Consider the following 13,000-nt stretch of genomic DNA (forward strand, 5'->3'; position numbering starts at 1 on the left):
ATATCGTGATTGTTGATCGTCTTCTGCTTTATTAAACATTCGATTTATTCCTGCATTTGCATTCCTTGAATAAGCATGATAAGTGGCGACATTTACAGTCGGAGATTTCTTGGGAGGAAAATCGATGTGCATCGTACAGCAATATCCTGTTGCTATTGTAAAATTACGAGACAGGATTTATTAGCTACAATATATTTCGCTGGGATTCACTCGAATGTAAATTCCTCATATATCACATTTAATGTTGACATTTTATTGGGCCTGAGAAAGTTTGCTCTCTATGAACACGTCTTTTCCAAAATGTCGTTTTTATTCCGAGTGACATGTCACAGAATGCCCCTCAGGGATAGATATCCAGCATCTGTGACCTTTACACTCCTTTTGAGGCCTGCAGAGTAAACGTTTTGTTTTTGTGAAAGTTGAACATTTTATTGTGTACTTTAGAGCTTACGCATACCAAGTCATTTTAAAATTCATACATAAGTTTCTCTAGTTCAACGGTTTCTTTGGGACTTGTAATTTCTATTCTTCAATCTCCATTGTGAAAGAGATTGGTTTCTGTTTGCTTACAGTTACGGCCATGTTATGAAATTGTATTCAATACTAACAGATAAATAAAGTCTATTATTGTTGTCTTCGGGAGCTTTCCTCCACAACATTCTGAAGCAAACTAATGACTCTTGGAAACCAAGCTTAAATGATGACGTCATTATTTAAGACAGTCTCGTTCTTTGATTTGGCACTCTAGTCTGTCATTGCTTTACATCTCAGAATATTATTTACCAGGTTTCAAGCGGTCCGAGTTTTCATTTTAACAGTCATAAATTACTACTTTTCCGATCCGCTTTCCACTACTCAAGGAAATAGAGAAGGGTATAATTCAGGGTGAGACATTTGTTTCAATTTCAAACCCCCGGTTTGAAACAATTCTGAAAATAAATAAAACTCAAACTTCAAATCTTTTGTGAGTTTCCTTACATTATCCCACAAATCTTCTCATTTTTTCATATGTTTTAAGTTCCTTTCGTTTCCAAAAACAGTGATGATGAAAAAAGCCTTTTTCCGTGACTTTTGAACAAGTATGGATACCCATTTTCCCTGAGAGTGCCATGACTGGGGACCGAAATCAGAGAACTTAACACACTCGTTAGAATCTACCGATCAATAGTAGACATAACTTGAAGCGTACACTCTATTGTCTTGATCTTGTTCGCTCTAAAACTGACGCAGATCTATCACAGAAAATTCTACAGCAGTTGATATATGAGTAGATCGTAAACCGCTGCAGTGACAATCATAGGGAAATTTAAATAAGAAATCATGACAGTTCTATCGATGCAAAGATTGTAAACTTGCTAACGTTGTTGTCATATTTTATCATTTAAAACCCATATTGATTTTAAGTGGCGTGCTAGCTACGCTATCCTGTTCATTATACCAAAAGCGGGCTTTTTCACAGTTTGCTGTTTCTTCACTATTACAGCCAACACTACGTATTGTGGGTAGAATCCTGTTTGTATAGTCCATAGACTTTTATATAGAATAAAAGCGTGGCCTGTTTCTACTGTCATAGCTCTACAGTCTATGGTTGTGTATGTCTGTCGCATTACTGCCAATTTCATAAAATTTTTATGAAAAAGTTCATTTTCGGTGAAAATTTTCAGTCTGTAGGTTGATTTTCGGTCAATGGATCGGATAGTCTATAACGCCCAGTAAAAACAGAATACTACAGCTCAAAATATTTTTTTCTGATCATCAGCCGCACACAAGAGAAACTAGCTGAGCAAAATTTAATTCCAGGCTTTTTTGTTCAGCTAACTTGATGTATCTCGTGCGCGGCAGGCTTTACGTTTGATAAGTTTGACATTTGTGAGTGAAACCAAGTTTTAGGAGTCCATCGTATTTTTTAAATGTTTCCCCAGCGAAGACACACAGCAGAGAATGACGATTTATGTCAATTTTAAATGTCTTGGCAATTTTGTGTTAATCTTCTTCTCTACTCAAAGACTTTGCATTATCCACTAATATAATGATATCGAAGAGAAAAGTTTAAAGTCTCTTGGAGCGAAAAAAAAACTAAAAACAACCATTTGAGCTGGCTATCGTTAGCAAGGCATGCACTGCTTAATTAAATGTGGTATCTGAATTATATCACTCGCATAAAACTTGTTCGTCAGGTGCATTTTTGCAATTTGCGCCTAATTTAAAATTAATCACAAAAAGACATCTTCTCCTTTTTATTAAGCGCAGCAAAAGTAAAGCCACGAGCAAAACATCAATTCACAATACCATATTTTCATTTAATGCACCTTTACTGGAAAGGATCTTTCTGAAAAAGCAATATAAACATCTTATTTGAAATTTTACCCGCATTAGATTCCCCGCCGAGTCAATTTATTTGGCATGAAAGTTACATATAATGCTTTGTAATTTATTCAAGCCGCCCATCACTGTAAAAGATGGACTATAAGTCCCGCTTAAGATTAGTCAGCAGACCGTTAAATTTTACGTCTTAATGTAGAAGTAAATTTGGACATATTTCTAAACATTAAAAGTAATGCAAATATTGAAAGGAAAATCGATCCCTTTCAAAAGAAAAGCCTGAATCGATAACGAGTTTAAGTGTACACATTTTTATTGCGACGATAAGTTGCTGTATGTAAAGTGAAAATAATTTGCCCATGCAATATTCGCTATTTCATTTAACTTCAAACATTTCTATATACTTGCATTTGTCATAAGTGCTGGAAAAATGCAATTAATGTAGAAACATTGTTGGAGAGTAGTTGATGAAAACAGGACAGCGAACTCTCACTGGACTTTTTTAGTCTCGAGTGTCCAAATTTTTGTTGGCAAAGATTTGACGCACAGCGCCACCGCAGACAAATTGTACTCAATCGTCCAAAGCAGGGGACGAAATGACGAGTTTTTCCTGGAGACGCAGAGAAATTATACAAACGTCTGCGTGAACTTTCCTTCAATGAATTGTATCAGACGTGTATCAACAAAAATGAAAATTGTTTTGATAAAATAGTCTTGATAAGGCCAGAAAGAAAAAATAAATTGTTCATCGGAATCGCCGCTTCTACTTTGCCCGATTTGAAATTCTTTTTGATTTCGGCAAATTCACACTTCTGCATTGCAAATACTTTAGTACCGCCGCTGGCGGCGCCCTACACTTCGTCGGGTTTTCGCAGGCATGTGGGGATTCTGATTGAGACTTCCGACATATCTTCGCTGAGCTCTGTCAACATGTTGTTGCGACGTCTGAATTTTGCAAATCACGACACAAACCTGTCAATTATTAACTGAAATTTATCCGATTTGTCATGCCTAAAAAAATTTTAAAAAATGTTCACTCGTCGCTCGGAACTTTGGTCCAAAAAATCCGATGAACAAGATTTTTTTTTCTCTGGCCTAAACTGATACAAGCCAGAGTTCCCCTTCTTTCGTTTTCCCTCATGGAAATAACATCACTTAAACGTTGTCTTTCCTCAGATTTTTGTGACAAGCCAATATCAGAATTACAGAGTTGCTGATATTCAATAACAGTAAGGAATTGAACTCGTTGGAATATTTAACTTTGATATTCGCGCGTGTGAGGACGCTATTTTACAACACAATGTTGATTTGTTGATCACGAGTAGTTCAGTCCTGGTATGGAATGATCCTGAAACAAAACTGCGACTAGAGTGAGGTAAATTAACAATTCTAAGTTAATAGCTGTGATTTGTCATAATTTTGCTACATGTAATACTGAATAAACAAATCCAGTCTGTTTGTCATCATCGTCGACTGCTTTGTGATTTGTAGCAGTCACCAAACTATTTCTTCCAGTAAAATGTGAAGATAAAGTGACAAAAGTCTGGCGGAAACCTTAGGTTTTCAGAAGATTCATATCCACTCTCTGATGTGAGTTGGTACTGGAACGTTATCTCTGTCATTATGTACCACTTTTTTGGTGACGTCATGCCTATTTTCAACTAAAGATGTCTACATTTCACAAGGTAATGACATACATTTTGGTATTATAATGTCCATATACACATGCAAAATGTCAAATTATAGGGTTGCAGACCGTTCCGTACAACAAGCCATCAACTACGCAAGGTTCGATGCCTCAATGTTCTTTTTATCTGTGTTTTTCTTATCTTATTTTCTACAATGACAGAAGACGAAACTGGATAGCGGTCAGCCTATCGCGAGAGGTGGGGTACTTTTCTCACGTGACTTCCGAGAGTCACACATTAACAAACCCACCAGCACGTTTGATTCTCAGATAATACCAATTGTCATCGAATTCGAATATGGCCAGCTTATGTAAATCTGAAACTGTCATGTGTTCGCAATCAGACAAAGTTCAAGGGTTTTGTTTCCGCGAGGCAAATGATGGAAAGGTGCACAAATTGTGGTGCCTAATATTTTTCTTTGAGCGGTGCGTTTTACCAACTGCATCTTTTAATTTTCAATAATCAGGCATAGCTGCCATGATAGCATTGATTAAAAATTGATGTTCGTCAGCGAGGAAAAAACCAACAAACTAGCTTTCAGATGGCTGTCGCAAAGATGAGGGTAGCAGCATCTAAGCCATAATCTGCAACTCTATTGATATCATTGGTGTGTTAACGGAGCTGAATATGTCACAATTTGAATTCCTCCGCTGCGTTTGGGTGAGTTGACAATTTAGTCCCGTTATCTTTAATGAATCCGCTACGGTCACATTTGACTGGCGCAAATCGTTCTCTCTATGCCAGAGTGCCGAATGGATGGAGCATTCCGGTGAATGGAGGGTTCTGTCAAACTCAGCGCTCTAGTTTCGTGTTCATCAAACGTGAAAAATCGCTTTTCAATATGGCTTCCGATATTTGCCCGGCACGCCCTTGTCCTGATAATCTATGAGCCTAACGTCACTGTTTATTCACCTATTTTACTCACTGAAAACTATAACATCTCGGCTTCGAATGTTTAAATTCCTGAAAATTCAAGCTGAAATACTAAAATCAATCTTTCCCACCATATTCCGGAGTCACTGTTAACCGAAATGTTGGTAGGCGTAACCTCTGAACCACCTTTTGCATAGGCTTAACTGGTGTCTTGTAATTTTATGATGCATTTTGTACTAACTCGAGCTCGACCCGACAGTTTTGAATGACCGAAGTGTTGAAAGACGGAAATAAACATTCAGATCTGTCAAGGAAAGCAGTGCTACGCGAAACAGTTGGAATTCATCTTTTTTGAACACAGCCAGAGCGTTTATAACCACAACCATTCTCGTAAAGCTGTACCATGTGTTGCACTGTGTTGCACGATTTGCCGAGCCCGGTCCCGTCATAACACAGTTTTGGACAGGAAATTGCGCGCAAGTGTTCTTATACACTTATTAAATGTATTTATTTCACTCCATCATTCAACATTGAACTGTCAGATTATCAGTTGATGCCGATTGATATCAAATTATCTTAAATTGTTATATATCTTCCGTTTTTTAGGGCACGTGAGAGTCAGCAGGACTGATTCCGAAGTAATTCGACTTTTCCGTCCCCCTCGGGTTGAGATCTCTTGTAAAGCCTGACGATTTCACTTTCTGTCGGAGGAGACTTCACAAGCTGGTAACATCGCTTTTACAAAGATGGACGATAAAACTCCTCTTGTGAACGAAGATGAAGATGGAGAAAAGAAACCAATTTTGAGAACGAGATCGAAGTAAGTGATGTTTGTCAATTTGTTTGTATTTTTCTTCACTTATTTAAAGCTCCATTGGTTGCAACTTGTGTTTTGTCCATTATAATACGGTTCCAGTTCTGCTAAAACAAATCATGTCCTATGACATGCCCATACAACCAAACGTAAAATCACTCTTTGGGTCTTGAAGTTAGCTTAGCCTACGTCACTGTCTTGCATTGCGTATCCCCCCCCCCCCCTTGTCCAGATAAAGGGCAAGTAAAAGTTACGGGTGGGCGTGTAAATTAAAATGACTTAAATTAAAATGACTTGTCAGGCTATGTGATTAGGTGTACTATGCTTTCGTACCAAATATTGGAAATAAACATTACAAGAAGGATGACAGTCGATGTCACATTCTCATTCATCGGGAAACATTTGTGTGGCAGGAAGCTTCCCGTATCTACACAATCGTGAACGGTGAAGACGGCGATTCAAACTGGCGACCCTGCAATGCGGCGATAAGCTTTCTTTGTTTTTCTTCATCAAACATGTAGAAAACCAGATATGAACTGAATATGCTCACGTGTTTTACAACAGGTTCATTAATAGTAGTACGCTTCACAGAACAATGAGAACAATATGTTATCACTATATGTAGCAGGGTTTTTTTTAGACTTCGAGTTTAATCACTAATTACAAAACTTTATTTAATATGCGAATGAGCTGTCAATTAACTTGACACTGCTCAATGCTTTATGGGACAATTAGATATCCATCAGATCAACATTTGTAGCACGTTTTATTTAATTTAATGCTGTAATTTTAGAGTAATGTCACTTATTACAAAGCTCATTAAATATGCAAATAAGCCCTACATTAACTTGACACTGTTCAATGATTCAAAGCACAATTAATATTTATCAGATCAATATCTGTAGCAAGTTTCACCAAATTTTAGTGCCAAATTTCAGTTATATACCTAATTACAAAGTTTATTAAATATGCAAATGAACCCTTAATTAACTTTATACTACTAAATGCTTTACAACACAGTTAGATATTTGTCGTATCAGTATGTGCAGCAGTGTTCATCACATTTGATGCAGTTATTTCGGAGTTATATGACTAATTATAAGACTTCATGGAATATGCAAATGAGCTAATTATTAACTTGACACTGCTCAATGCTTCTCAGTACAATGGATATTTATCAGATCAACATCTGTAGCAAGTTTCATCAAATTTAATGCTTTAATTTGGAGTAAAATCACTAATTACAAAGTTCATTAAATATGTAAATGAACCCTTAATTAACTTCACACAACTAAATGCTCTACACCACAATTAGATATCTGTCGGATCAGTATCTGCAGCAGATTTCAGCACATTTGGTGCAGTTATTTTAGAGTTATATCACTAATTACTAAACTTCATAAAATATGCAAATGACCTATTTGTTACCTTGATACTGCCAAATGCTTCTCTCAGTACAATTACATATTTATCAAAACAATATCTGTGCCCAATTTCACTGACTTAGGTGCTGTAATTTCAGAGTTATATACCTAATTACAAAGTTCATTAAATATGCAAATGAACCCTTAATTAATTTCACACTTCTAAATGCTTTACACTACAGTTAGATATCAGTCGGAACAGTATCTGCAGCAGATTTCATCACATTTGGTGAAGTTATATCGGAGTTATATGACTAATTACAAACCTTCATAAAATATGCAAATGAGCTATTTATTAACTTGACACTGCCTAATGCTTCTAAGTATAATTAGATATATATCAGATCAATATTTGTTGCACGTATTATCAAATTTGGTGCAGGAATTTTAGAGTTATGTCACTAATAACAAAAGTTCATTAAATATGCAAATGAGCAGATAATTGACATGACACTCACAGTATCATCATAATGTTCTGAGATTGTCATCTGTGAAAAGTTTCATGAAATTTTGTGCAGTATTTCTTGATATATGTCTACACTGTCATTACCGTCTCCATAGGGAAACCATTGTACGGAAAAAAACGATATTGCATAACTTCATTAATATGCAAGCCACGCTAACCAAAATGTAATCAGTTCTTGCAAGTAGCACATGGTACCTGTGTACCAAATCTGACTTGAATCCGTTCAGGCGTTTTTGAGTTATCGTGTAAACAGACAGACACACACACACACACACACACACACACACACACTAACACACACACACACACACACACACGGACAGACAGACAGACATCGCTATGACAATAGCCCACGTGTTTACACACGTGAGCTAATACTTGTAGGCCTAACACATCACTTTTTGCAGGATTCGTTTGCTCTGAAAATGCACGGGAACATGAGTCGATTGCATCATTAGTCTCGTGCTCCAAGGAAATGATAGTTCTGTCAAAGGTCGACGTCCAACACAGGTACACTCAGAGTGATAGTTTTCGGAAAAGGTAGCGAATTTCGCCCAAAGCCGTTTCATAAATGACGAGCACTAACTACGGAAATCTTATTACCATGCCTTTAAATTTGAAACTTTTATCACCAACAGTTTTTACTGTTTGTCGATGTTATTGTTCACTAGCTTGGATTTGAATTCATTGGTCAATTGTAGCATCGTATACAATATGTTATCATGTCATTCTTTTGTGATTCAAACTTGAACGTGGTACACAGATTTTCTGTCATAATCTTCCAAATTATGCGCAAAGAAATTGTAATTTCACGCTCACGATACCATCGTTTTCGATGTACGTTGGAGCAGTGACATGCAGCTGAGCAATCTGCTGGCTCCCATTGGTTGAGATTTGGTCGGTTTTATAAAAATTCGTAAGAAAAGTTGCTATAAATTTTTGTAAATTTGTCACAGTATAATTCTTCAACCCAAATAGATGCGGGATTCCGATGACAACTGTTCGATTCTACAGAGTCAGCTGGTGCAGCATCCGCACATTCTTTTGTTACTACGGTTGGAATAATTTATGGTCATTAGTGTGAACAGTACAGCAACCTGGTGTGAGTAAATTACTACGATCTGCCGAGATTTAATAAACGTATGGACATTGCTATTCTGGGGATACCGGAACGAGTTTCTTTTTCTTTCCAAGCAATGCATAATTAAAGGCCACTAGCCATAACCAGGGAATTCATAAAGATTTCCTTTTTTTCTGGAATACAAAAACGTTTCCTTGTTCTCCTCCTTAAAGTCTGTAGAAATTCACAGTGTTAGTCTTGCACACACAGCTATTTCTAACCCCCTTAGTCTAATCAAATACATTAATATGAATAATCAAGTATACATAAATACACAGATTTACCTATTTTTGTGTTGGAAAAAATTATTCATCGTTTCCTACCATGTATAGTGAATCAACATTTTGGTGAAATTCCAAAATCCAATTTCTCGCACGCACAGCAATTCCTAACCCCCTTAGTCTAATCAAATACATTAATATGAATTATCAAGTGTACATAAATACACAGATTTACCTATTTTTGTATCGGAAAAAAGTGTACTGTGGCGGTGACACTTTACCCGAGTGCGTTCGATAGACACCACTAGGACCGATGCGACAAAGCTACGGGCTGTCTGGAGCTCGCATTAAAAAAACTGCAGAAGGGGTTAACGTTCCAAATCGTACAATGTATCAATATTTCCTTGGTGGGGGTACTTTGTGCTTTGTTCAGCCAAACTTTGTATCCTTTTTGTTACCTAAAATATCTCAAAATCAGACGGCGATCGATAAAATCAAGAGCAATATATTGAACATCGAGTCTGTGGCCAAAATCGCTCTCGAAAAAGGTGTACAAAAGTGGCCGTTTCACGTAGAAAACGACTGTCAAACGACGACAGAACGTGTGACATCATAAGAACATGATAAGGAGCGCGAAGAAAGTGATGAAGTATCCGTTCATATCCAGACATATTAAATTACTCACATCATATTTATCCTGGTGTGCGAAACTCATGCAAAATCTCTATTGGCCAAGCCAGCAACTTTAAAAAATCATCGGCCCTGAAGAAAAAAAAACTAGTCCGATCAGGCCTAAAAAAAAAAATTGTGTGTTTCCGGTAACCCGACCTACCCTAGTTCAAACCCCCCGACCCTAAACTTTTTTTTTGGACGTTGAAGACAAATCCCGCGAGATTGGCTGGGAAAATTTTTAAATCACGCGTGATTTCATGACGTCATTAAACAACAATAGCGACTGCTTGTGCAAGCGTGTTTTCCGTAACATGTGAGAAATGCGATCACGTTCAAGAAAAAATGTAAAAAGTGTGAGAGGCTCCCCACCTAACTATCCAAAATGTTTTTGTGTCGAGTTTGTGTTTAATCGTTTCAAAAATGTGTTCCTATATTCTTATCAGATTTTTTGTGTTAATGAAAATGTTTGTTTCACCTCGGATATTTGTAGGGAAGTTTGGATTAGGCCCCTAGTGTGTACGGTAATGTTTTGTTTGTGTGGGGAAAGCTTATGGCGATTGTAAAAAGTGTGAAAGAGGCTCCCCACCTAACTATCCAAAATGTTTTTGTGTCGAGTTTGTGTTTGATTCGTTTCAAAAATGTGTTCCTACATTTTTATCCGATTTTTTGTGTTAATGAAAATGTTTGTTTCGCCTCGGATATTTGTAGGGAAGTTTGGATTAGTGTGTACGGTAATGTTTTGTTTGTGTGGGGAAAGCTTATGGCGAGACGCAGCCGGACCTATGGTGTTACAAAGTTGATGAGTGCCCTTTGACGCTTGCGTTTCGAAACCCGAGTGTGGTTTCTCATCAGTAGCAATGTAGATTCTTTCGTTAGTTTGTGTTTGTTTTTAATGTATTTAGTGTTCTTGCTCTTCGAATAGCGAGGCAAGAATATCAATGTTTGGGTCTCATTGTGAGTCCGTTTGGTGGTCTGGTTTGTTTGTTTTTTGTTTCTTTACTTCTGTAAATTTTGTTTGACTAGTGTGTCTTTTAGGTTTTTGTTTCTCTTGTAAGCAATGATTGGTGATTCTGGGAATAGATTCCTTATAGTGTTGAGTCCTTCTCCAGTTCACAGCCCAATGTTTCAAAAGACTTCCCTTAAGATCTTTTGTTTTTATGTAAGGGCTGTATGTTGTACTGAAGATGAGTTTGTTTGTTGCTTCTTTACGTGTACTTGTAAAGTTTGTTAGTGTATTACGAATACTGTGGTTTATTTTTTCTGTTATATTCGTGATTTCATTGTTTTTGTATTCTCTGTCGAGTAGTTTGTTTCTAAAGAAAGCGACTTTGTTGTTTCAAGTGCGAGCGTATCTAAGGATTTCACCTTTGATAAAGCCATTAAATGTTGCTGTCGGGTGACACGATTCTCTATGTAGAAATTGGAATGTGTCTGTTGGTTTAATATGTGTTTTGATGTCGAGGATATTTTCTTTGTGGTATCTTGCACCTTTGAAAACTACTACATCTAGGAATGTAATTTCTTGTGTTGAGTTTTCGTATGAAAACTTAAACGTTGGGTGCATTGTGTGGATTTTTTGAGTGAAGTTAGTGAGTTCGGTTTGTGTTCCAGAAAGATTGCAAAGACACCATCTCTGAATCTTTTCCAGAAGTGAATGTTGTTGTGGTTGTTTACGATTATTGTCTTTTCAACGTTCATGAAAAGCAATGTCTGCTATCTCTGGCGAGGCATTCGATCCCATGCTGCAGCCCCGGGTTTGGCGGAAATATTGCTTGTTAAATTCAAAACTGTTGTGTTTTAGAATTAGTGAAAGCATTTCTATTAAGTCTTCCGTGGGTGGTTTTTTGATGCCGTAATTTGTTTGAAGCGAGGTTTGTGAGTTTAATGTTTCACTGACTAGCCGAATCGCTTCGTCGTGAATTGTGTTTGTGTCCATCGACACCACGTCGAGTGTTACAAGAAATGCATGTTGGGGGAAATTTGTTTTTCTATTTCTTGTATGAAGTTTGTTGTGTCTTTTATATTTGACGGTTGTTGCTGGACCAGTGGTTTTATGAAATAATCCAGGAATTCTGAAATTCTGTTAGTGGGACCGGAGCAGCCACTAAATATTGGTCTCCCTGCAAACGTTGAGTTTTCAGGCGGCGATTTGTGAATTTTAGGCAATAAGTACCAATGCGGGGTACGGATTTTTATGTGTTTTGGATCGAGATACTTATAAGTATCATGGTCGATGTGTTTGTTCTCGTACATTTTGTTTAATAGTTCGTGTACTTTGTTTACTGTTTGTTCTGTGTCGTCACTGTCTAGTTGTGTATAATACTGAGTGTTGCGTAATTGTCTTTTGCATTCGTGTATGTAATCTTTTGTGTTGACAATGACGATGCCTTGACCCTTGTCGAAGGGTATTAAAACTTTCACATTTTCTTTTTTGTAGAGAAAAAAAAATTACCAAAAAAAAAATTTTTTCCTACCTACCTACCCTATTTCTGAAGAGCATGTTACAGGAAACACACAATTTTTTTTTTTTGGCCTCATCTGGTCAAATCCAAACATAATTCAGATTTTTAATAAGACATCATTTCAACATCCTAGCATCAAACTTTTTTTGTACTTTATAATTCTTTTAAAGGAAAGCAAATGAAGATGACTTAAAACAGCCTTTTACAACATATATTTCTAACATCGAAAAAACGAGCACAAGCATAGGTTTAAAATATGTGCAAACACGGAAAGCTTAGCTTTAAGTCTGTGGGCATATTACAGATCAAACCAGAATAAATTCAAGGACTAAACTTCAGATGACTGTCGCACTAACTGGTAGGCTGCAGTTGCGCAGATAGTGGGGTGAACGCCTTTGCCCACAGTAACTCAGCTGCCGAGGAACGCCAGGCGACTTGGGTGCCAGTCTAGGAAAAACTAAGCGTCCACAACTCCGATCCGGGATGAGTAAGTGTTTTTTGCATCACAAATACTGGATCACACTCAAATGGAGTTAATACAACAGCTGACTTTGCACAATGTTGACATATCGGACATTTACTTTCTAGTATCGAAATTTGATGTGGTTCCCAACTATTTCTGATGTGAATTAGAAACAACATACACAACAGTTATAAATGGCTTGTCATGGTCTCCAAGCTAAATTTGTAAAAAAATTGTAATTTTTCTTTTTGGATATCGATGTTGGTGACAAATTTCACCTTTTGACCAATCACGTCAAGGCGCTTCAGCAATTTTTGATCTGACGCTTCGCTTAAATCATTTTGGTAGCGCAAAAAGCTCTTACACAACATATTCGGGAACTATTTCATTCAGCAGGGTTCTGCATGCAGTTCCTTTTGAAAATAGAAGGGAATACCAAGTTTAAAATTTAGTATAAATAAATTTTGCATTTTAC

At 37.0% G+C, this 13,000-nt stretch overlaps 1 protein-coding gene across 1 annotated transcript in view; it reads left to right on the forward strand.

Annotated features, from left to right (window-relative positions):
* Positions 1–4,281: 4,281 nt before the first annotated feature.
* Positions 4,282–13,000, forward strand: part of LOC139140918 (protein white-like) — a 53,481-nt gene continuing 44,762 nt past the window's right edge. Inside the window, exons 1-2 of the mRNA XM_070710408.1 lie at positions 4,282–4,670; positions 5,490–5,703. Coding sequence (XP_070566509.1) covers positions 5,630–5,703 — 74 coding nt within the window. The 5' untranslated portion in view covers positions 4,282–4,670; positions 5,490–5,629. The remainder of the gene's footprint in view (positions 4,671–5,489; positions 5,704–13,000) is intronic.

The sequence above is a fragment of the Ptychodera flava genome, chromosome 9 (genome assembly GCF_041260155.1).
Source record: "Ptychodera flava strain L36383 chromosome 9, AS_Pfla_20210202, whole genome shotgun sequence".
NCBI classification, from domain to species: domain Eukaryota; kingdom Metazoa; phylum Hemichordata; class Enteropneusta; family Ptychoderidae; genus Ptychodera; species Ptychodera flava.